The sequence below is a fragment of the Micropterus salmoides genome, unplaced genomic scaffold (genome assembly GCF_014851395.1).
Source record: "Micropterus salmoides isolate LMB-PRFRI ecotype aquatic unplaced genomic scaffold, ASM1485139v1 Ms_hic_scaffold_9, whole genome shotgun sequence".
In the NCBI taxonomy this organism is placed as follows: Eukaryota; Metazoa; Chordata; class Actinopteri; order Centrarchiformes; family Centrarchidae; genus Micropterus; species Micropterus salmoides.
Genome location: NW_024044681.1, coordinates 21,559,933 through 21,585,956, shown reverse-complemented (window position 1 = coordinate 21,585,956; position 26,024 = coordinate 21,559,933). Strand labels below are relative to the sequence as shown.

Below are 26,024 nucleotides of genomic sequence, written 5' to 3'. Positions count from 1 at the left end.
ATCATCCCTAAAAATGAGAATAAGGCGTTACAAATACTCTACAGGGCAATAAGCCCAAGTGCCCAGAGTTTCTGCAATCAGTCTCAGCGCTTCACCTGAAAGAGATAGACACTGGCCACGCCGACACACAGGGCATCAGAGCATGCACTCTGAAAGAAAAGCTGGTGATGAATAACAAACATGTGGCACCTCATGAATTAATTCACAATATTCTTATTTTAACAGCCAAGTGATGTAAATGCTGCCCCAGCCTTCAGACAGAATATGCCCAGAATTTATAAATCCCTGTTGCCAGTGCTCAGTGAGAACATTGAGTAATAAGAACACAGACTAATCATTTACTGTTGATGGAGCCATGGTGTTTGCAATTTAATGGCCTGATCCAAGGTGCAATGCCCTTCTCTGTTCTGTTAGTTGGTTGTGTAATAATGCTGCTCAAAATGTGATCAGATCACTCTTACAACTTTAAAGATCAAAAAAATAAAGCTGCATCAAATTTCATCTGCACATCCTTACATACAAATAATGCAAAATTAATAAAAAACGTAATTCAGTGTAATATGTCTCCATGATAAACAACAGCATGTCTTATTGTATTTAAAGCTAGGTATTTAATCGCAGTGGTTAGTGCATCTGATCACTCAGTGTTCTTTTTAACCTTTCACTGATTGGATTAAGAGGATTTCACCACTTCTCAAAGATGTGTATTATATGTATGTAATCTATACTGTGTACTGTGAATATACAGTATATTATATTGTCAGGCATACACTAGCCTACACTTAAATTTAGACTACTGATTTTAGGAGGTTTAGGAGGTTTTTAGAACATTGCTATGTATGAGTATTCACTGTAAAATTTGTTGCTGTTTTTTTTTCAATTTACCCAGAAAAATCCCTGTGGAATATCCTTTGGCGGTAGGTTTTTCTTGCCTGTCAGAGTGCAGGGGAAAACAGACTCCATTACGTCCATAGTAGTTTCCAAACACGTCCTCATTCATTAGGGGCACGGCAGCGATAATGAACCCCAGTAGCCAGATAGAAGCCAGGATCACCTAGCAGCGGGATGACAAATATGCTGTTAGGATTTCTGTTGCTCTTCAAAGTCCACAGTGAAAAATTATTTAAGCTAATTGATGACTCATTGGATGTCCACACTTTCATTACCTAATGATTACTCCAAACATTTACTTCAGTGTAGATGGAGGCCTCCCCATCTACACTCTCTAGAGAAAGAAAACAGTAGGTGGCAGAGCTTTCTCACAGAGCAAAGAGACCCTCTCTCAGTCAGACATCAAGGATACAGAAGCATTTAGATTTAGTTGGATTTGGCTGAAAATGCTCTGCTCTTTGAGGGAGCTCTCAAAGAATCCAAGCAGCAATAAGGACTATGCTGGAGAACTATTCCGCCATAACAAACGTGAACATTTGATCTAAATTAAACAATAACAAAAATATGGGACATAATGAGGAGGATGGGGCAGCGGAGAAAGCTGTGGAAGCAAAATGATTTGACATCAGCTGAGTAATAGTGAGAAGTGTCAGGTTCACCTGGAATATAATTGTACCCGTCTAGTCAGCTGTGAATGTGGCAGTGATTATAAAGCATACATGAAACAGCTGTTCTGCTTGAACTAACACTATGCTTTATACATGTATCACTACTCTGTTCTCTTCATTATTTGCTTGATCATTTATATCACTTTATGTCACATTAAGCATTTGAAGAGCTACAAAAAAGTGACTAAGAGGTACTCAGATGAATTTTTGATTCCTTCCTGAAGGGTTGAAAGTGTCAAACATAAACAGCAGTTTTAATGAGTATCTTCATTAATCTTTTAATCTCAATCCTAACAAAGAACCCCTTTAAATGACTTAGTTGTAATGTAAAATTATTGTAATTATGTTAACATAAAGGTGGCAACGCTGAAATGCTTTTGCATGAAACAGGTTTTCTAGCTCTACCTCAATTAGGATCTGCTCAGCAACATAATGTGTCTATTTTTGGCAAAGGCCATAGAGTGTTTCATACTGAGTGCACTGGCTGAGCGCTCAGCAGAACACTTTTCACATTTCCTTTTACTGAAAAACTACTACAGCATAGCAAATCAAATATTTTTACACCATAAAGTTGTAGGATTACTTTACACAGCAAACAACGGAAGTGAGCAGTAAATTCTGGTGTTGCTTCTTTGGAGATATCCTATATAAAACAGCACAAACAACAAGAGGATCCAATTAAATTAATCTGAAAATGCTAAGACATCCAGCAGACAAATTCCTGTACTAGTACTAAAGCTCACCCCAGTCTGAAGTTTGCCTGGGCGCAGATTGCTGAAGGGGAAGACAATGACCAAGAACTTCTCCAGAGTCAGGTAGGTCAGGAGGAGGACAGACACCTGAAGGAAAAAACTCACTAAAAATCTTAAAGGAACATATTTTTACTCTAACTTCTTACAGTACCACTACTGCCAACAATTTCCCAAAGCATACCCAGAGCCGGCTGAGCCACTAAGCGACCTTTGCAGTGGCATAGGGCCCCATGGCCAGCAGAAGGACCTCTACAGTGACTGCTTGCTAGTGGTGGAAAAGAAATCACTGAAAACAGACAGCGAGACCACTGAAGACAGCTCTCTATATTATGCACCATTATAAGCATAGTGGTTATTCACTTTAGTTGTATACTATGGAAAATCAGCTTGCTCGGACCTCCTTGTGACTCCTGACACACCAGAGCCGGCTGACCCTGTGACGTCACTCGTTATGCTGGGTCAGTCAGGCTTGATGTGCGACAAGAGAAGATCATATTTGTCTGGACATGTAAAAAGACAACAGAAGAGCCTCGAAGAAGAGAGGAGTCAAAAAGATAAAGGTAAGTAAGCCCACAGGCTCCGTTTTCTTATGCCTGTATTTTTAGATAATCTGAATTTAAGGTCTTACATCAGTCATGCTGGTATTATTAACAGTGCTAACGCTATACTTGCTAACATGCTAACCGCGATTAGCATCACAACTTTTACAAACTACATAAAATTGGTATAGTAGTAGTATTATACTATAGTATAGGATTAAATCTTATTATTAAAATTGATTAAGTTAATATTGTTATTAGGACATAGATCTTTTTCAATCTTTTATCCATCTACATTTATCCATTTAGCTGACGCTTTTATCCAAAGGGACTTACAATTGCTATACATGTCAGAGGTCGCACGCCTCTGGAGCAACTAGGGGTTAAGTGTCTTGTTCAGGGACACATTGGTAGATGGGTCACAGTGGGGAATTGAACCCACACTCTCACACCAGAGGCTGAACCGTGCGGAGGGAGGTTGGGGGGGTATTTTCATGACCAAATACAACATGTTTTCTCACAAATCGCACTCTGCTATGGCCTCCTGGACAAAAAGAGGATCCATATGAGGATTTGTAAGTAAAGCGCATACGGATCAGGCTGACAGACAGAGGGAGAGGAAAAGAGGTGTGTGAGTAGCCATTTCCTGTGAACCATCTACTAATAATAATGTTTTTAATTTTCAATTCAGGTTTCTATTTCATAATAAATTCCACAAAAAATAATTGTTGTAGTTATTACACTATTACACCACCATTACATTTTTCCTGTCGTGCACCCCCTAGAGGCAGCTCATGTACCCCCAGGGGTGCATGCAGCACACTGTGGGAATTGCTGATCTAACACATATACAGTCTATCTAACATTATCTTTGGAGCTGAGCTTTTCAAATCTGGTATTATAAAGCATTTAACAGAACAAAACCAAATAGGCCAGGTTTGAACACGGTCATGTCACCCAAGAAGCTAACGCTGCTGTTAAGTTATGTGTTGGAGTTCAACCTATAGAGATGCCCTGTCCTTCGATTATAAATCCAATCTGTCATGTGAGTGTGTAGTAGCTGTTTTAAAGGACTGATTATTGAGCAACATCATGGAGCTCCTCCAAAGCTGCCAGTGTTTAAAGGACATCTTATCTAAAGTCACTTTTTAAAAGCAGACAGCATCAAACTCTTGCAGATTGTCCTGCATTATAAGATCCTCCAGATCTAATGCTAAGAACACAAGTCATTTCAGTTCAGTCAATTTATTTATTTATTTTTATTATTTCATAGCAGGTCCATCAGCCTCCACCTCTACCTCCATCATTGGTGTCATCCAAGAAGCTGACAGTGCTGGTAAGTTTAGGCCTACATCAGCAATAACTAAACAATTATTCACCTCTAGGAACACCCAGTGTATGAACATGTCAACTTACTAAAATTACTTATTTTCTGTGTTAATCTTCCTCATAGGTCTACCTGTGCCTACTGAAGTGGAGGGCAGTACCATCGTGCTTACTGCCACACCTGCCTCTCCAGTTACTACTCCTCCAGTGGATCCAGCTGACTGGCCATCAGTCCCATTACAATGACCCATTTTTTTAAATATTTGAATCTATCTAAAATGTATATCTACATCCATGTTTGCTTGCTAGCAGTCTTCTTCTTCACTGCCTTTGCTGGCACATTACTGCTACGAACTGTAGCTAAATACTGTGAAACTGACAGCAGCAGTGTATATCGTGCCGCCCTGTGCACAATACAAACAAAACAAGGACCCACACATCATATGAGTGTGCGGACTGACTGACCGACTGCATATAGTTTGCATATTTATGTATGTGTGGCTGTGAGTGGAATGTTTATTGATATTACCCTAAGTTACCTCTGAGGAGAGCATGGCCAGGAATCCAATGGTCCGACACTCCACACTATCCATCCAGAGCAGGGCGTTACGATTGTACTGCCCACGAAATTTTACATCGAACACTCCAACAAAAAACAGGTACACACCCATGAGACAGTCTGCACCTGAATGATAAGAGAAAGTGACATACATGAGCCCACTTACAGAGAAATGTGCTCTGGGTGTGTTTGCTGAATGAGTCCATCTGGTACATCCTGCTGGCACTTCCTGCAGCTAGACTCCAAATTTCTCATTAAAATACACACCACAGTACTTTATTTCTACCCTCCAGAGAAGACAAGAGTAATCAGTTGCATGGGTGAAAGAGAGAGAAAATATGTCAGTCATTGTTTTTTTACCTTTATTTATTCAGGGGAGCTTCACTGAGAGAAAGCCTCTGATCACATTCACACTGTTACACATTCAGTACAACTACACTGGCCACTAAGCAGCACTGGAGCAGTTGGGGTTATGGGCCTTGCTCAAGGTATTGAGGGAGGGCAAGCACTACTTGGTTTACTTTCCACACACAGATTTTATCCTGCCAGTCCGGGGACTGAACCGGCGATTTCCCGGTCACAAGCTCACTTCTCTAACCTTTGGGCCCCCACTGCCCATTTGATGGCTGATTTAAGGACACAAGTAAGCCAACATGACTAATTTTTTAAGCCTATTTTTAGCTTTCCTGCTGACAGACTACCCATTTTGGATTTAAAAAAAAGGAAAATAGAGGGTGTTCATGCTACAGTATAGTTTGAAATGATAAGTTCTGAATAAAGGTGAGATAGCATAGCAAAGTGAGTGAAGCCTGGAGGTGGAACAAAATGCAAAAGGGGAGAAGAGGAGCAAATGACAGAACAAGAGTCAGAGAGTGACGGTGTTATATAAGTAAAGCTTACACAAGAGTTCAAAAAAAGAGAATTGACTGAGAACACAAAAATGAGAAAGCAGAGAAGAAACAAATGGTGCACAATGAATGAGAGAAATCAAATATCAGTTAGGCAGTAGATAGAAGGATTTATTTTGGAAAAACCCACTTCCATACCCGTTAAAAATGTTCAGTCTTTTGCTTGCCTTTGTAATTGTTGAAATGCGACTTCTCATGGCTGGTTATTTTGAAAAGAATCTTGATAACACCTATAATCCTTTTTAAAGCTGAAGGGTTTTTTTTTAACGTTTGATCTTACCCAATATATGAAAAATGACATAGAGATGTAGCTCCCTTAGTGACCTTGTGGTGGACTTTCATACAAGGCATAAAAACAAGCAAACCTGAAGATATTTGCATTTACTTTAAGATCATTTGAGTGTTTCGTTTGATGTTAACACTCCCTCAGTCTTTATCATAAGGTGTGTTGCTCTTGACTCAAATATATATTAAACAGCTGACAACAATGAGTACAGTCATTTTGACATGCAGTGACTCAATTAAACATGTAATGGCAACAATAATTGTAAGAATAACAAGTTCACTAGAACACTACACTATCTTTGGGCACTTAAGCCAAAGAGAGCAGTGGAAATTATATGAGCCACTAAACTCTACAGTTCCCCGAAGCACTAATCTCTTCCTCACTGCAATTTAGAATAATAAGAGGATGCAATAATTGGATTTACTGTGACAAAAGATTGTATTAATTACAAATCCATTAGTTCCCCCTCTACTATGTTAGCTTCTGAAGGCTAGTTGACCTGTGCCATTATGTGTTCACTTCATCATCTCCTGAAAATTAAAAGAGAGCAGCGATCCAAAGGTCTGGACCCAGGCCACTTGACTCCATCACACAAGAGTCACATCTATAGATCTGATTTTTCTTTTGTTTAATTTCTGTGATTTTTTCAATACCACATCTAATTTTCATTGAAATTATTTTTAAAGAGGTAACATTATGCTCATTTTCAGTATCATAGTTTTATTTTGGGGTTGTACCAGAACAGGTTTACATCTGTTCATTTTTCAAAAACATCCATTGCTGCAGCTCCTCTTTTCACCGTGTGTTGAACACACATTTTAGCAATGGAGTGAAGCATCTCACTTCTATTTGATCTTTGTTGGGAGTTGCATATGCGCAGTACCTAGTTAAGGACTACTAGCCAATCAGAAGCAGAGTAGGGCGGGTCCTGAAAAGCCGTAACCTGGTTCAGCTTTGATTCAGCTGTACGTGTTCACGATCAGCTTTGCAATGTAGACTGGAATGACAGTTTGAGAGTGGTAAGTTATTAATTTGTAACAAATGTATCTTTTATATGTAATGCTTTAACTGTGCACTGTCTCTACATCACAGAAACAACAGCTGGAGGGTATGTAACGTTTCGTAGGGAGGGTGGGGCAGATGCCTTGTCACTTTGTGTGCTGCAGCTCAGTGTTTTTGAATGCATGCCTGACAAGCCGCTAGTATGAAGCATTATGAAGCATGTTACAAAGTGAAGCAGATAGGTTGCGGAAGTAAAGGCTGGACTACAATCGAGCTGTTTTCAGGCAGTTCAGGAGCAGTGTTTTCTGTGGGAGGTGGGAATTCCCTTTGGGGTGGACTTTGGGCTTTATCACTTTGCAAACCTATTACATGCACAAAAAAGATATATAACATTTTTGTTAGGGTTTGGTTTACTTCTACCCTTACATGCAGAGTGGAATGCTACATTTTATTCTTGTATTTCTGTATTTGTGCATAATACACCATAGTTTTGTGAGAGTACAGTGTGTGGTTACTCACAACAGAGGACTTTGATGCAGGCAGCATGCAGGTTGTTCTCTGCTCTTATCAGTGATCTCATGCCGATCACTAAAAGGTTACCAAAGCAGGTGATGAAAGCCATGACCCAGACAGACACCCGCAGCACCATGTTAGCCAGCAGGTCTTCAAAGGAAGAGATACCATCTGTGTTGGGTTTACAGGACCGGACATGAGGTGCATAGGAGCAGTACTGGAACGTCTTAAAGTAGCTGGTAGAGAAAAGGAGGAAATAAAAATAGAAGGTGGTAGCAGATGAAACAAGGGAGAAAGACAGCGTTAGACAAACAATGACACATACTGTTGAGATAAACAGATGAAGACACATCATGTTTGGTTATTCAGTGGTGTGTTATTAGTGTGATGATTGTCATACTTGTGTAGTACAATACGTACATATGGGAAAGGTTCTTCATAGGCAGGAACATATTCGCCTGAATATCTGGGATCTCCATCCCCTCCAGCGCCCTACAGAAAACAAAGCATTCTTCACCACCGCACGGGCTGCAGCAAGCAGTTTCTTTGAGTGTGTGTACTCACAGAGACTGAAGATGTATCAGGTGGTTGAAGTGGCTGGGGTGAATGTTGAGAAGGGGATTGAAGGAAATATTTCTGCAACGCAAAACAGATGATGATAGACTTAATAAAGCCCGCCTGGGTGAAATGTTGTAATGCATGGCTAAATTACTGTAAAATCCCATTAAATGGCGACCTGTATAACATTAATCAGTAATAAATATAGTATCCAGATTTTTTTGGATGGCATTGTTGTAAGTTTTGGATTCATTTTATTTCTTTTACCCATTTACCTGCTATACCCGACATTAATGCAGTGCTGTAGTACACTGCATATTAACGAAATAGAATGAAAATGTCAAAGTTGCTACAACAAAGAGTACTAAACAAAAAGTATGTCTAATAAAGTTGATAAAATGTTGGTTAAAACATTATTTTGAGCTTTGAGTTTCCACCCTGATGAGCCACTCTAGCCCCACTCATCCATCAAAAGTACTTCTGTACTAATACCTTTTCGTACTTAAAGTATAACGTACTTTCTGTTATATTTTTTGTTGTTTGTTTGCAACAAGGCATCTATCTCTGTGCAATTCAAATCCTACTCTGATTTTAGATTTTATGTTTCTTCCTCATGTTCTCAAAATGAATTCCCATCTGACTATTTCTGAAGTGATACCATTTGTCTGTACTTCATTATTATGTAGTTCACGTTTAGCTTAGCAGTATTGGTTTGCCCATATTGTGGCTTTAAACTAAAGTTTGTTTGGCAGTTTGGCCAATGTTGAAAGACACGGACGGACACAACCTTCTTTTTACAAATAAGGCTTGAGTAACAACAGTCCCTTTACAAGGCAATATGACTAAGCTATTGTTGCTTTGAATGTGACTTCAGGGACATTTAAATCACAAACCGCCAGTGCTGCTGGCACAAACATCAGTCCTGCAGATCAAACAGATGTTCAACGTGAAACAAAAGTGTGTGCCTCCAATATATCAGTCTCTAGACTCGTTATTCTAGCTATTCACTAATGGTTACCTACAACCAAGCAAACGCTAAGATCACATCAAATTTTGGCATCCCACACATTTAATAAAAATGGAGGTGCAGGATGTCCTTGATAATAGTCTTACCATTTGTCCAGGTCAGGTTGGGATATGGAAAATATTGCTCCAAAAGAATCTCAAAGCAAGAGTGGGTTGGCTCCTGTCCTGAGCAAAATGTCAGTGGTTTCATAGATCAATTAAGAAACTGGCAACAACCTTGTCTCTTTCTATTTCTTTCTTTCTGCATGTGTCTTTACTTGTGTTGTGTGCATGTGTATCATATGTGTGTGAATTTTACTGGCTGTTTTCTCTGTGTGGGTATTTTATCACCATCATGTAAAATTTTAAGTGGTTGAAAAGCTTTGACAAAGATTCTTAACTCAGGACAGGAAAGAGAGAGAGAGACAAAACATTGATGAATATAATGTTGATGCACTAACCTGTTGGAAATTTTGTATCAAGCAATGTGAGCTGCCTGAGATGAAACGTTAAAGTAATATATATGTATGTATTGTGGAGATCCTACTCCACATTTTGTTTTGAACAAAAGTCTTTCTAAGAAATGTTGAAGTATGTATTCAAATTAAAGGCATGGTAAAATAAATATTCACTTTAATGAGCTCGGCAGATTGATATCATACTTTATCCCTGTCAAATTTTAGAGTAAGCTGAAACAGACAGCAGCACAGTTGTTAACTCTGGGCGCTGTCCAATCTGAAACCACACATCCAATCCACCAATTACTCTTTAACCCCATGTAACAGCTGAACAGACCACACATAAACACATACAAACTACATTAAAAGCTTTCTGTCAAGATAGTTCAAACTTTCTGTGAAACTGATTTTTAAGTTGATTTAAAGCGGGAGAGTTTGACTACGTTTGACAAGCTACTGTAACTACTCTATAAAACAACTCTGACATTTAATTAACTGAAAGTAATTTGTTTTTCAAATGTTCTAGACACTAATGAAAGAGACTGTTTTATGGGTGAAAATGGACAGACTATGAGTCACAAATATGGATTACAATTTGTAAACACAAAATATGTCATGACCTGGCTGTGCCACCTCTTCTGCCCTCATGTTTTCCTCCGTCCCTTCCCTTATCGTTCCTGTCAGTCTTTGTCTAGTTTGTGTATGTGTGTGTGTGTGTTCAAGTTAGCACCAGATCGTCCGTTTACCAACAGTGGTAACTAGCGCTAAGGCCCAACTCTAGCGTCTTGTTAGAAAGAGTTTGTTGATCAAGTCTGTGACCTCGCTGACTGCCTGTGTTTTTCCTTTTCCTCTCAGATCTCGCTCTGTTCGTAAAGACACAGCTTGCCTGCCCCGCTCTGTGTTCTTGGAGCTTGGTTTCCCTCAGCCTGCCCGCACCCACCTTTGCACATTCTCAACCTGTCAATAAACTGTCCTTGTATGGAATAACCCGCATTGTGTCCGCTTTTGGATCCTCTAAGCTGCTCATAACAAAATATGATCTACAAATAAATTTGAAATCCACAAGCAAACTTCATGATCCACAAATAGTGATTGTGGATCGTATTCACACTCTTCTGTGGTAAAACAGTGTCAAAATGATTTGCAGAAAAATGTGAAGGGATCCAAAAATACACTGTGATCAACAAACAGAATTTGTCTTAGAACAATAGTTTGAAAATACAGACTGTTTGTTTTTGTTGTTATGAAACTGTAATTTGTAAAACAGCAAAACAGTAGCGTCAGAATCCTGAAAACAAATGCGAAACAATCCACCAATAGACTATGACCCACAGGCGCAAACAAGTCATTTTGAAACAGACATATTAAGGAGACTAGTCTATATAATGTGGATCTGTCTGTCTGTCACTGTTAACAGCGACTGCAGTCAGCAGGTTAGTTTACACACTTCACTAGAGTAACATAGGCTTCATGATCAAAGAAAGTTTTATATCACAACACTTCTGTCTATGTTCTCTCTCTCTCCCCCTGCGAGTTAATCGGAATAACCCTTTATTTAGATTTTACTTTTATAACGTGCCAATTATCTGCCCTTTGAATAGCAAAGCCATTGTGATCATGTGTTTATATAGGGCCCATAGAGTAATTTGTCATATGATAACAGAAAATAATAATTTGTGTGACTGAAATCTGCAACCTGCAATTTTGACTGTGGCAACTTTGCCAAATTTGCTGCACAGCCTGGGCCTGGACAGTTGCTGGGTATGTAATAACATTATCAGTGGCTGCCTCTCATGTTTTCTATTTCCTGGCTCACTGGTGAGGCCAACAGGAAACTAGTGCAAAAAAAACAGAATTATGTTATTAGTTACACTTAAGTTTTTTCAAGTCAAAATGTCTGAGGCGAAAAGCATTTATTGAAATTCAAACCTTTGTGATGTTTTTCCAGACAAGCAAACTAACAAAAGAGACAACAGCAGCTGTTGTGAGTTGTCTTGATTATAAAAAGACATTTCTTGTCAAAGTGTCCAAAACATTTATAGGAGATTGAAATTTCCATCATAGGGATCCTTTATCCACTATGTTGTCCATTATATTGTTTTGAACTACAAAATGCAAAGAATTACAGCACAGTTTTCATGTAACCAGTGATTGAAGAAGTATTCAGATCCTTTACTTAAGCTGCATTGCCTCACTGTAAAAATATTCCGTTACAAGTGAAAGTCTTGAATGGAAAATGTTCCTTAAGCGTGTGTACGTCAATAACATTAGAAAGATTTATCAAAGTAAAACTTCTCTCTATGCAGTACTTTTTATTACTGATGCAATAATGTGCCGCCAGCATTTCTATTAGTAGCAGGAATAGTAGGTCAAAGTGGAGCTCATTGTTACTACTTTACATACTGTTGGTGAGTTTAATCTATAACAATGCATCAAATTTTATAAGATGATCGCATGTTTTGAATGTAAAATCTTATTTAGTGATTATAACTGTCAGATAAATGTAATGGAGTAAAAATATTTCCCTGTAAAACATAGTGGAGTAGAAGCATCTGTTTTTTTTAATGCTGTAGAAGTAGAATAAAATGGAAATAAAGTACCTCAAATATGTAAGTGTCAGACTATGACTATGCATTTCACATGCTAAATTTGTATCAGTACAACATTTATGGAACTATGGAACAAATATGATACTTGTGCTCATTATTTCATCCCAGTGTGAAATGACACTGAGGGCCATTTCTCAGTTTTTTCAAATGTTGCTTGGCGGACCATCTTTTTGCACTACAACATATCTGACAGCAGGGCCTGTGGGAGGCATTAATAGTAAGATAAATTAATGTGTTAGTTTTTTTTCATATTTTAAATACTTATTTCAGCCTAATCCCCTCCCATAATCGTAACGTAATGAAGCACACCTGTCCTCGCAGCCAGACTATCAGTCACTCACAGTTTAAGAAGGGACTTGGAGAGGCTCTTAAAGGTGTTTTTCGGCAGCTCCCTTATCCTGTTGCTGGACAGATTCCTAAACACGCCGAAAGAGATAAAAAGGAGAAGGAAAAAAGAAAGTACAAGCTATTCAATGGACAAAAGAAAAACGAGAAACATGCAGATTCACTTACATTCATTATGTACTCCTTTACTACCAAAAACGGATAGTGGAAAGCATCCAGAACATACTCCTTAACCCAAAGCACAGATATTTCATGTTTAGACAAAATTTACAAAAATGTCATCATCTACATTATTTTCTTAATAAATAATAATAATAATAATAATAAATAACTAGCAGAACATCAAATTAATAAATACTGTCAAAAACTGTTGATTTTCTTTGCAAGGATTTATCAGAACATCAAAGATTAACTAAATAAATCTCAGCAGAACAAAACTATGTTTTCTAATACTGTTTCCACTGAATCTCTATCCATTACCTTCACTTTAAGACACTTTATTAGACTTTTATGTGAATACATTTTATATTCATTTCAAATTTGTTTATTGTGTCATTTCAATCATAACCATTTATTGTGTAGCTCACAGCTGGGAGTTTATTCATCCTAATAGTTGTTCTGTAAATCACTTATGGTCTCAGAACATTATACTAAATTTGTTGTTCGTTAAACAAACTTTTTTAATTGAACACAGATAAGTAAACATTAGAAGATCCATCAAAGGATCGACATAATCAACCATCAGCTCCAGGCTGAAACTTACCTAATCTGCCAATCCAAACATAATGTGGTCATATTGTAATAGTTATTGAAGAAATATTGTGAGCCAGCTGTCAGGTGCGAGGAAGAAGGTTTTTGGAGACTGATGAAGTTTTACACAGCAAGTTTAATGAGACTTGGCCAAGGAGAAACAGTGTCAGCGTCCAAAGTGTGAACACAAGGAATGCCAACACCAAACATTTTTTGGTCCCTTTTATGTTTCTGCTAGACCTGTCTTACCTTTCCTTGTTACATCAACAAAGCCCCTCAAGAAATATCCTCAACAATAGTATATTGCACTGAGTGTTCTAATTACAAGATTTTGGGGAATTGTTTCATTCTAACCAACCACTGATTGACAATAAATGGCAGTACTCTTAGTTTGATCAGTCTTTAAAAGTCATGTGTTCATTTCTTTTTAAAGAAATGGTTAGAGTTAACAATGATCTTTCAGTCGGTTAGAAAATAATTAAATTTTAATCAGGCTGCGAAAAATCCATCACCACCGGAGCATTTACATATTCTTAAAAAGACATTTCAGTCTCCACTGAAACCCAGTGATTAGTTACACTAACCACCTCGTATTATTATTTAATGTTAACCGATATAAAGTGAATTGATTATGACAACAAAATGATAAAGACACGAGCAAATTGGCTGTTACTCACAGTTCAGCCAGTTTCCCCAGAGACTGGAAGGTATTTTCAGGAAGGCTTCTGATTCTGTTGTCCATCAGTAATCTGAACAGAACAGAGGTGCTGTCAGAAACCTTGTGAAATTTCTTACCTTGTTGCAGTATCTAGAATATATTCGCTAACGATTCCCACACTGCCCCTTCCGTTATCAGTGACATAGTGCTGATTCAAACTGGAGTTTCTGTGTTCTATAAATTCTCTTGCCAATTTACACATTAACACTAATTAATAGATGCAGCCAAAAACTACAGAGCAACACGGGAGAAGACAGCAGATAAATGTCTTTCTCAGGGACATCTTAACTGTGTCAATGTGGACAAATAAGTGTGGCTCTTTCTGACCTTCTTGTCATAAGTGATGACTGATCCAACATGACAACTGAACACATTTTACAGACAGAGAGTGGTCGGTTTTCATCTGACTTTCTGTCTACTGTATCATGATCGGAAATGTCTCCAATAAAGAGACACACGCCATTTGTTTTGTTTTTTAATTAAAAACAGATAAGAGACATAAACAGAGAAGAACAGTGCATAACTCCTTGTTCTCTGATCCAACAGAGTGGTGAACAGAATACATAATTAAAGAACATGCCCTTAAGACTGTCTGACTAACTCACCCTAGTGAGTAATACTACTGTGACTTAAGATGGCAATGAAAAGAAGCTTGGATATCAAAGCTGATAGCTTATATTCATGTTTGGCAGTATATGTGTCTTTGTGTGACGGAAGCCAGCGAGGCTGTGCAGTGAGTAAACCTCACTCCCGACACCTTAAGAGACACACTGGCAACAGACGCTAGTGCCCAGTTTTAGCCTCCTCATCAGCGTGTCTGCCTCCCGTACCTGAGGTCGCCGGTTTAAGTCAGTTCTCGGGGGCAGCCGGTTACATTTGCATGTTATCAGTTGAATGACATAAGAGAGCAGTGTTTCCCACAGGATTTGAAGAGACTATGGTGTGTGGACCTTGGACCCTCTTGGGGGGTCTGGGGCTATGCCCCCTCGAAAGCATATTTTGTACATTTTAAAGTTAAATGCATTAATTTGGTGCATAATTAAGAGGCTATCTATGAAGAACTTTGCAAACAATGTTGAGCTATAGTAAACTATTTGATCTTAAACCCATTGTATAGCCATAAATGTTGATGAAACAGCAACAAAAGTCAACAGATTTATTTGATGTTTTTCCAGAAACCCTAAAACAAAGAAAAGCAAAATAGAATAAGTAACTTCCCTAACATTTTATTGTTGTTGTTTTTTTTTTTTACTTTTAATGGACACATGTAATATGTTTTATACTTTCTGTGAATGTAATCCAATTAATCTTATTTTCATACTCATATAACTTTTAGACACCTTATTCTGAAAACCAGGCTTTGTCACAAGTGTATCCTCGCACTAAATTGATCAAGTCCGACCCAATTTGATAAATTATGTTGTGTGTGGTTCTCGTATCGCGCAACAGAAGACTTCACAGCCTCTCTTCAGGTAGGACTCTCAAACTGTAACAATTTAGGCGCGGCTAGCTTAATTGGCTTCTCACAAACGAGTGACAGAAACAGACCGTTACGACTACGTTACCATAGTTACCACAAAAGAAAAGTGGTTGTCTCAAGTCGGATGCCAAAGTGTGTGAGCGTGCGAGCTTACAGCAGCACGTAGAAGTGCCCACAAAACACAACGTTAGAGGTCTGAAATGTTATTATGAGATATGTAAAATATTATAATATTATAATATATAGAGGAGACACGCCACTTTAAGAATCCTCAATACAACTTTATAGGGAAAGCCCATAATGAGAAAGATGGCGGTTGTCCCGCCCCTCCCGCTAGAAAGCCAATCGTCTTCTTTTAATTGCTGAAGCTGCAAACATATTTCAGTCAGTCGTGTGGTTCCACTGATGTAAGGGGTCTACTGCGCATGAGTCACTACCAGCACGCATGCACAGTAGAAGTATAACTCAGGTCTGGAAACATGCTTTTTAAACCTTATTTTGAGGCGAAGTCGTCAAACTATTTCAGCAATTTTACAAGAGACAGGAGCATCTACAGCTTGTTTCAGACAGAGGCTGAAATGAAGCCCTACATGAACGGCCAGTTTAAGATTTGGTTAATCAAAATTTGTTTATTATGACTTAGAATTTATTATCGGAGTTAGTGTGGCTCATGGTCCTAAAGATGCAATGGTAAAAGGGTTGCAAGTTTCTTTGAGGAAAAATGAATGAATGAATGAATTAAAGGGGCATTATGTTGTTTTCAGCAGCCACCAGCGGTGCAGTTTTAAGATCAGGCGTGTGCTTGTATGAAAAACTGCATATAGCCCCTTTAAGGAAGAACATGTTTTGTTCGTAAAGACAACATGGCATCATTTATGGCAGAAGCACAGTTACTGAATAAATGAATGATGTGGCTACATTTGCCATCGTCCTTCATCGCACTTAATTTAAAGTTTATCTTTTAGGAAACGTCAAAAACTCTCTCAATGAAATGGAAACAAGGCTTATGACTATGATAAAAATTATAAATGTTTCAAGCATTTGGCATTTTTAAAGATTTTAAACACTCACAGAACTTCAAGCTTGCTGCAGGTGTTCAAGATGGAGTGGTTGAGAGTTTGAATCTGGTTACCCTCAAGATCCCTGACAGAAGCAGAAATATGTGGCGTTAATGTAAATATGTAGTCCATTTCATTTTCATTGTTCATTCAAGTTGAACTTGAGATAGGCTAGTAAGAAAAACATAGTGACAGGCATTGTTTGCTCTGGAATTGTTAGCTCTGTTAGCAGTAATGGGAAATACTGCTAACAGACCGAAGCTACAAATAACACAAGTTTGTTATTAGACTCAGGCAGGAGTGCACTTGGTGACCAAATATAGTTGGTCAAGCTGACCGACCACGGTGACATCAGATCAGGACACTTCACCTCTCATGCAGTCAAGTGCACCCCTCACCTGATCCTTCCACTGTCAGCTATGCAACCCCTGTTACCTCTATCTACCAGCTTAATTTGTTTTTATGTACGCACACAAGCACAAACACGCACACACAAACACACGTCTGTGGTAAATTATTTGGAGTACAGACATCTACTGAATTACACACATGCACTACACACCTGCACACACACAAGTACACTGTCAGAGCAGACTCACAGCCAGTCCAAGGAAGGCATATGTTGACAGAAGCTCGGGTGAGGAAGATGCTGCAGCGCGGTGTCCACCATAGATCTGACAAGAGAAGGAAAACATGTTAAAACAAAACAGAGGTTAAGCGCCACACAGCAGGATTTCCCACCAGCTTGTGTACCTGGAAACAAAAGCTCTGTGACTTGTTTGAAAAAGAGAGAAACAACTGACAATGATAAATGACCGAGATAAAAAAGATACTGCAAAAGTGATTAATGTGTTGAAAAACAGGGAATTAAATTTTCAGTCGTGTATAAAAGACCTCTCTTGCACTGAAGTAAATAAATATCAATAGAAAGATAGATGCACAGAATGACATTTGAAAACTAATGAACATCCATCCATCTTTGTGGTCTGACTATAACGTTTATTTTCCTATCCTGATTCAGGTTAGCAATTATTCTCAAAGAGTAGGAATATGTTTTCTTTAGACTATATCTATTGATATAGTTTATGAAATATCATACATTTCTCATTTCAGAGAACTCGGACATTTGGGAATTTGAGATTTGATTTCAGTCAGCATAAAACAGAAGATTTTTAAGAAAAACAATGCAACTCACAGGTACATGAGAGACTGGAGCCCAAGGAAGGTATCCTGGGACAAGGTTAGCGGGTTATGATCCAACATCCTAGCACAAAAATAAAAAACCTCTTAAATGATGCAATCATATGACCGAACTTATGAAAAGAATAGATCAGCATTTTAGGGAATATGCTTGTTTGCATTTTTACCAAGAATTACATGAGAAGATCAATACCACTCATGTCTGTACGTTAAATTTGAAGCTACAGCCAGCAGGTGATTAGCTTAGCTTAGCTTAGCGATTCCCTTATGGACCTATTTCCCAAAATGTTAAGCTATTCCTTTAAAGCAGTACAGCTGATATGTCTAATGGAAGAAATCAGAGAGGATGAAATCAGAGAAGATTAAAGAAAAGTGAAGCATTTTATGACAATAACACCATGCACACATATGGTTTTGGGTTAGTTCTGGTTTTATTTTGGTAAATCCTACCTACTGTGTATCAGAATCAGAAATACTTTATTGATCCCCGAGGGGAAATTCTTTTGTCACAATTGCACACTTGTCAAAGGTATATGGATAAAGAGTATATAAATATAAGAGTATAAATATAAAATATAAAGACAAATATAAAGGATTGTGGGTATGTACAATATTTACATTATTAAGAGTTATTATGGTGATCCAAAAAGGACTGGTGAATAAATAGCAGCAGAGAAAATTGCTCATTAATTATTAAACAGATAATATTGCAAAAAAAAAAAAATAGATAATACGGTCCAGTTTAAAAACTAACTAAGTATCTGTGTGTCAGACACTTAGAGGGAGGAGTTATAAAGTTTGATGGCCACAGGCAGGAATGACTTCCTGTGGCGCTCAGTGGTGCATTTTGGGGGAATGAGTCTTGCACTGAAAGTGCTCCTGTGTTTGAGCAACACATCATGGAGTGGGTGTGAGACATTGTTCAAGATGACATGTAGTTTGGACAGCATTCTCCTCTCTGACACTACTGACAGAGAGTCCAGCTCCAGCTATGTTCACTTTGCTTCCTGTCTGTGTTTTTCCTATTGTTTGTATTATGTTTTTCCTTGTGTCATTTATTAATTAATTCCCCTAAAACAGGGTGGCTGTGGCTGTAGAGCGGGTTGCCCGTTAATCGGAAGGTCAGTCGAAGTGTCCTTGGGAGATTCTGAACCCTAAATTGCCCCTGGTGGCTGTTCCACCAGTGTATGAATGTGTGTGAATGTTAGAGTTTCTGTTTGAACACTTAGGCTCAGTGTGTGGATGGTGAATGCGATGTAGTGTAAAAGCGCTTTGAGTGGTTGAAAAGACTAGAAAGGCGCTATACAAATACGGAGCATTTACATTTGGTGTATTTTAACTTTTTTGTGGTGTAATGGGAATTTCATGAGAACATCTTTAAAACACTGCCATGTAACTAATCTCACTAGGGGCCTCCAGCCTCTTGGGTATGGGGTCAATGGAAGGTAAATGTGTGTGATGCTTTAACATATGTCCATGACTTTAAGTGGTTCATCACATGTACCTTGGACATGGGTGTCTTTCTATAGATCCAGATTGAGTGTCCCCTAGGGAACACTGAAAGACACCATGTTCCTTTGATGAGATAATACTCCGACCCTGAGACTAAGATAAAAGCTGCATGAGCTGTTACACTGCAGCTCACTCGGATGATACTCTCTGATGTGTATGTGTCCCCGTGAGTTCCTTCTGCAGAAGACTTGAATAAAATTCACAGAAAGACAAGTGTTTGCTTGAGCTGTTTATTTAAACACGCTTTTTCCCACCACAGTGGTTACTTGTTCTCCTGTGTTTCCTGTTTTACTTTGTTACTTACCTCTGCTCTCGTTTTTAGTTTCCATCTGTACCTTGTTAAATCACCTCTCTCTTGTGTATTTAATTCTGTGTCTTCCTATTGTTTAGCGTCAAACGTCTCAGCCTTTTTCCCAGTTCAAAAATAGTATAGTTCAAAATCTACCTATGACTTCCTTTTGGATTATCTAAATTATCTGATTATCTGATTATTGCCTGCTCCCCTTTTTGGAATTGCTTGCCTTGTGTTGGACTGCTCACCTGTTTTTGACCGTTGGCTCCCTCCACCCTCAGTAAGCTTGTTCAATGTTTTAATTATTAATAAACACACTAAAAATGAACCTTCTCTGCCTTGTAATCTGTGTTTGGGTCCAAAATCCTAGTTTCTCTGTGTCTGTGCTTGGCTCATTGTGACGCACATATCTTACCACAATATTCTCACTGGAGGCCTACTGTCCCATAAATAAACACTGATGCCATTTACTCCTGTTTCTTATCAGGTCTAGAGTTAAACGGGTCCTTTTAAGATTCTGTCGTATCTCATAATCTGTTATCCACCGCCAACAGAAAGGATTTAGATATGCAAAGTCGTTTCTGTTTTTAACGCTTTGTTTTTTGGTGATTACTTCTTCTCTGGCAGGGTGCTTAATGTCACTAGATGGACCTTACAATAATCATACAGAGCTGACTTCAGATATTTCTCAGCTATACTGTAATAGTAGCTCTACTCTGGTTGACATGTTTGGGGTTTCATTGAGGCATCAATGTAGCATCAAAGTGTCATTGTTGTTGGATGGGTTCCTTCACATTGGTAGAAAAAGCTGATGAGCTAAATGCAGAAGAGCTATAGCCTGATACAGGCCTAAAGCAACAGGCCTAAAGCAAAGGGAGTTTAAAACTCTAATCCACTTCTCATAGCTCTTGACCCAATGAGATGAATACTAATTAATTAATTCAAGGGGAAAATAAGCCTCACTGACTCCTTACAGCTGTACATAATTTCTGACTCGTTATGGGTTCAAATAGCTCTCTTTCCCAACTCTCCACCATACTGCTAACCCTGATAAAGGGAAATTGCTATCAGGAGGGACTCCAAAACCACAAATTAAAACCTAAAAACAATGTCCAGATGCTTACAAGGACTCCCATGTATGGATAAAACAGACATTTGTGTATCAGACTATATAACCAGGCGAAAAAGAGTCTGGCAACCCCATAAAGACAAATAATCACTGTCAGAACTACCATGTGTGTCTTTGAATGTGCTCTATTATTTTTCCACAGTCACACAGTGTCCTTCCATCTACATTCATGTATAACCTCAGGAGAGTGCACAAGACAATAACTTCCTGACACACAGACACACACACACAAACACACACACACACACACACACAGACAAACATACATACATGCATGCATGTGTAGGTGCTGCGTGTGTGTGTAACTCACAGCCACTCTAACTGATGGAGATCCCTGAACACACCAGGACTCAGGGAGGATATCAAGTTCTCACTGAGAAACCTGGGAGAGAGAGAAAGAAAGAAAGAAAGAGGGGATAGATGAAAATATATCTATACATCTACATCTAATGTAATTTCTGACTACCAAAGATCCATACAGTGCACAAAAACAAACCTATAGTTCTAATGTTTTAAAGTTATATACTAAACACAATAGAGCTTAAACGGCTTTTTTCATAAATCAACTAATCTTTTCAGTCAGAATTCAAGCAATAGTAGTGAACAAAATGCTAAACATTCTCATTTCTCAAATGTGAAGATTTGCTACTTTGTCATACCTCAGAGTAAACTGATCATCTTTGTTGCTACATCTAGTATTTCATCAGTAAAACTTCCTCAACAGCTATGCTTTCAAATCTTTACATACTTACTCAAACAACCTGGTATTGCACTGGCATTTGTAGACATCACACGTAGATTTTAGTTATCTTTGCATGGCATCTCGCATTTGCCCACTGTCACAGGGACAGTTTGGAGTCAAAACATACAGTAAAAAACTTTTTGGAATACAGATCACAATTTCTGTAGGTTGTATCCAAATAACCAAGACCTACTATTTAACATAATATTTAACATTATCAATATCTATTCCGGCCAGGTTTTATATACTTTTTACTTTTAAATCACTCTGTGAAGCTCCTTGAATTCCGTCTCTTCTATTGAGCATGAGTTGATAAATACAACAAACACAACCCAGCAATTGATTGCTTCCTGCCCATTCTTCATTTGACATGTGACAAGTAGGCTCATCAGAGATATGAGAAGAAAAAAAGTGGACTGATGGAAAAAAAATCCACATAGTTATTTCAGGAGACATAAACAACATAAATGGAGCGAGAGGGGTACTTACAACCTCTTTAAGTTGTGAAGGCCGCTGAAGGCATGTTTAGATATGAACTGGAGGCTGTTGTTTTGCAGAAACCTGGGAATAGAAAAAATAATTAATGTGAGTTGTGTAGGTTAACTCCCTTTCTCATGCATATAAACATATTTCACACATACACACACATAAAAGTGATTAATACCCTGTTGTTAGACTAATATCATCATTATCCGCTAGACAATCATTTCTTTCCCTTTTCACACTAAGATTGACAGGATAATACAGTCATTCGCATATGCACCACATGAACACACAGAGAACAGTCAACACGCAGAGGACAATCCTTTGCTCAGATGCAAATTTTGACATTTTTGAAACACAAGAATAACACGCCAACAATTAGTGACCTTAGATCCGTGATTAAAGTTTAGACAATTTTAGTAACATTCCATGAACTTTTCCGACTTTTAAGTGAAAATGTTTGCCTTGCTGTTGTTATTCTGGATTCTGCAGACAGACTTAATGACACACAGATTTGATGAAAATGATCATTTTCTACTTCATTGCACACTTTGCTACTAAACAACACACACATGCAGCCCAAGAGCCCATGGACAAAACCTAGCAAAAATAGAAGTGCTGGACTAGAGCTTTAATTGTTTGATCAATTTATAGTTTACCATTTGAACATTACTAAACAAAGAGATATTACATGAGTCACACTTAAGTACGGTTGACATGGTACAGGCCCTGCGATGGACTGGCGACCTGTCCAGGGTGTACCCCGCCTTTTGCCTGATGTCAGCTGGGATTGGCTCCAGCCCCACGTGACCCTGTACGCATGGTACAGTATGTACGGATGACGACAGACAATTTAACATACTGTGTGGATAATTTTACAGTTTAAACTAAGCATGAACAAAATATTGTATTTTGTCATCTGAATCCATACAGAATAATGTCAGATATGAAAGAATGATTGCACAGCAAGGTGAACAATATAACAGACTTTTGCAATACAGTTCCGTTTTAGTTTGTCAGAGTTGTCATGATGATTTATGGGCTTTTCACTGGGTGTTTTGAAAGGCAACATGATGCAACTTACAGAGGTAAAAATGCACCAGAGATAATTAAGAGGTAATAATAACAAGATAAAATCTGCATTAGCACAGAGCTTCTGTGGCTTTTATATAGTTGTCGTCACAACACATGTACATTTATGGGATGTAGTCTTTAAATGATTATTTTAGCATTGCACGTACACCAGAAAGACTAGTAACTTGTCACTACATCTCCCTTATTATCGGTTAACAGCATGACATTATCAATAAGACTTATGAGCAATGTTTGAATGAGCCTTTTATATTTGCTTAGACTGCTGTCAAATCTGTCTCACATAAGCAATGCAAAATAGCATAACTTGAGAAATGCAGTGATGTATACAAGAAGAACACACAAACAAACAAATCTATTTTTCAAAAGACATAAATGTCTGACCGGCAGAGATTTACTGCATCACATGTCTCGCACGAAGAATCAATCCCATCAACACGTCAGTTCTGCAATTATCATATTTTAAAAACAACTATAAAGCTAGATTATATTGATGTGGCAGCACAATATACATTTTCTTGTGTGGGCTCATTTTGATCTCAGTGATCCATTTGTCTACCTGGACGAGCAAGAAAAGCATAGTTTAATGGCAATACACTGTGTCCACTGGGTTTGGATCGATGAAGAAAATGTCTTGAAATAACTAAATACCAAATTAATTCACCCAAAAAGGTGAAGTATTAGTATGTGTTCTAACCTGCCGTACAGTATTAATTTATGTTTCCTTGAATAATATTAATTTTGATGATTATTGGCACTTCTTATATATATATATATACAGAGATAGATAGAGAGAGAGAGAGAGAGAGAGAGAGAGAGAGAGAAAGAGCAAGGATGAAGGCTGTAAACACCTTGTTTTTCACTTTTATTCACCTTAAAGACTGAAGTTGGAGCAATATACCGAAAACCTTGAAAGACTTGAAAAAAAGTACTTAATAAAACCACCACATTCATTTTGTTTTTCTGGCGTATTAACATGAATGTGAATTTAAAGTGCTTAATTTCTATTTGTCATTTTATCTATATACTGTATTAGCCTGTCCTTCTGTTTCAGTATTTGCTAAATAGTTCTGCTTCTTGTTCAAACATTAATTTTCTTTACTGTTGTTTTCTTAGTTTTCTTCTGAATGCTTAAAATCTAACAGTCATTCTTGAAGCACTACTTCTGAAACCATTAACACTTTCAGCCAAATCATTTATATCATTTAAGTGTGCCAAACGGAACGTAAGGTTCTCTGCTTCACCCTCAGTTTATAGTTCAGTTACACACTTCTATCAAATCTGTAAACACTACTATATTTTGGCAAGTGGCATTCCACATTGACACATGTGAAAACACTTATTTGATTTTTAGTTCACTCTGATATCAATCATAGCTTAAGCACTATACATAAATAGACCACAGGTCACAGTTTTTCTGAATTCTTGAACATTAACAGTCATTCTTGAAGCACTATGTCTGAAACCATTAACAAATCATTTACCAGGTGTGCCAAACTGAATGCAGGTTCTCTGCTTAATACTTAACAGTTTGTAATTTTATCACACTCTTTTTGCAAAACTTCAAACACAACTCACTGCTTTACACTCAGTTTACAATTCAATAACACACTTCTATCAAAACTGTAAACATTACTATATTTTGCTAGACTATTTTGACAATTGGCATTTCACATTGACACATGTGAAAACACTTTTGGCTTTTAGTTAACACACCAATCAGAGCTTAAGCACTTAGGCTGCAGGTTAACAGTGGAGGCATTTTATATTTGGACAGAGAGTAAGAGGGGTGAGAATAAGAGGAGGAAGAGTAGGAAGAGGAGGTGAAGAAAGAAGAGGAGAATGAGGATTTGAAGAAGTAAAAGGAGGAGGAAGCCGAGGTGAAGTAGGATGGGGGAGACGGAGAGTACAAAGAAGAGGAAGGAGAGTCAGGAACGTAATAAATAAATTGTCAACCATGGGATGAGTTTGAGGGAGGCTGGGCAACGGATTCAACCCAGTCTGAGCCTCTGTTGCAGGTATCATCTGGTTATTTTGAAATGAGAACTGGTGAGCAACTTTTTGCTGTACAGCACTGGTTCTGGTTCAGTAATATGTACTGTAATGACAAGGATCTGTCACCACTGTAAAACCTGGTATCTGGTGGAACAGGTCGCCTGTTCACCCCAGAGTTGGAGATCCACAGTGTAAATATCGTATTTGCAAATAACTGCATCACACTCCGAAAACTACTCTACCACATATTGGCAGATAACACACATGTTCCAAAACATCAACAGAGTGAGTCTCCCTGCATCAGATGAAGCCGCTGAGTCCCTTTAAAAATAAACTCAATTCATGTAAAACAGGTGAGGAACACACATCCATACTTTACACATTTGGGCACCTGTGTGTATGGGAGTTTTACTGTACTACATGCATGACAAAAGGTTATTGCAAACTGCTATACACACAGAAAATGCAAAAACCACAAGTGTTTTTCATTTTTACTATCAGTATGTAGTTGCTGCTTCGTGTGCTTGCTCAAAGATGTTTTGTGTGTGCTGTACTGATGCGAAAACACAATTTTTAAAATACTTTAAAGAGTTTTGTAAGAAGTGTTTGCTTTTGCAAGAGATGTGTAATGTTTTGCTTTTTTGGCGTAAGGTTTTGTAATTAGTGTGTAGAGTTTTGCAAAAATAGCCTATAGTTTCAAACAACTGACCCTGAGCAATCAGAAAAAACTGTAAGTCATCATCCATAAAATATCTGGAGAACTAGCCATAGATATACACACTGAGTGTAGAAACATTTGAATGATGACTAAACCAACCAAAAAGTGTATACTGTGAGAATTTGGGAAGCAGCATAAAAATACTCACAGTCTCTCTAGGGAAGAGTATTCTGAGAAAACAAAATCAGACAACACTCGGATCTGATTGCTCCTCAGCGACCTACAACAGAACCCATAAAATGCCACAGTTAGAAAAACATTTCACATTAACAGAGTGCAGATACACTTAGATAAAGACAAAGAGAAGGAGAAAGGACAAAAGGTCTGAAGCATTATGTACACTGAACAGTGATAAAAAAGCTTAACTACTGCTATTTTTTGAGAAAGGGCTTTTAAAGAGTTCCCGGAGTCAGATTTCAATAAAGATAGAACCACC

At 38.0% G+C, this 26,024-nt stretch overlaps 1 protein-coding gene and 1 long non-coding RNA gene across 2 annotated transcripts in view; one reads left to right on the top strand and one right to left on the bottom strand.

Annotated features, from left to right (window-relative positions):
* rxfp2a (relaxin family peptide receptor 2a) overlaps positions 1-26,024 on the bottom strand; it is a 61,242-nt gene that overhangs the window by 3,865 nt on the left and 31,353 nt on the right. Inside the window, exons 5-18 of the mRNA XM_038709358.1 lie at positions 25,737-25,808; positions 21,790-21,861; positions 20,869-20,940; positions 17,621-17,689; positions 17,025-17,099; positions 16,439-16,510; positions 13,847-13,918; positions 12,416-12,490; positions 8,009-8,080; positions 7,865-7,936; positions 7,451-7,680; positions 4,716-4,861; positions 2,303-2,398; positions 886-1,054 (exon numbers count right to left, since the gene is read on the bottom strand). Coding sequence (XP_038565286.1) covers positions 886-1,054; positions 2,303-2,398; positions 4,716-4,861; positions 7,451-7,680; positions 7,865-7,936; positions 8,009-8,080; positions 12,416-12,490; positions 13,847-13,918; positions 16,439-16,510; positions 17,025-17,099; positions 17,621-17,689; positions 20,869-20,940; positions 21,790-21,861; positions 25,737-25,808 — 1,364 coding nt within the window. The remainder of the gene's footprint in view (positions 1-885; positions 1,055-2,302; positions 2,399-4,715; positions 4,862-7,450; positions 7,681-7,864; positions 7,937-8,008; positions 8,081-12,415; positions 12,491-13,846; positions 13,919-16,438; positions 16,511-17,024; positions 17,100-17,620; positions 17,690-20,868; positions 20,941-21,789; positions 21,862-25,736; positions 25,809-26,024) is intronic.
* LOC119895938 lies at positions 6,861-10,452 on the top strand. The gene is made up of 2 exons (XR_005443133.1): positions 6,861-6,948; positions 10,321-10,452. It is a non-coding gene; the product is annotated as an uncharacterized LOC119895938 (long non-coding RNA).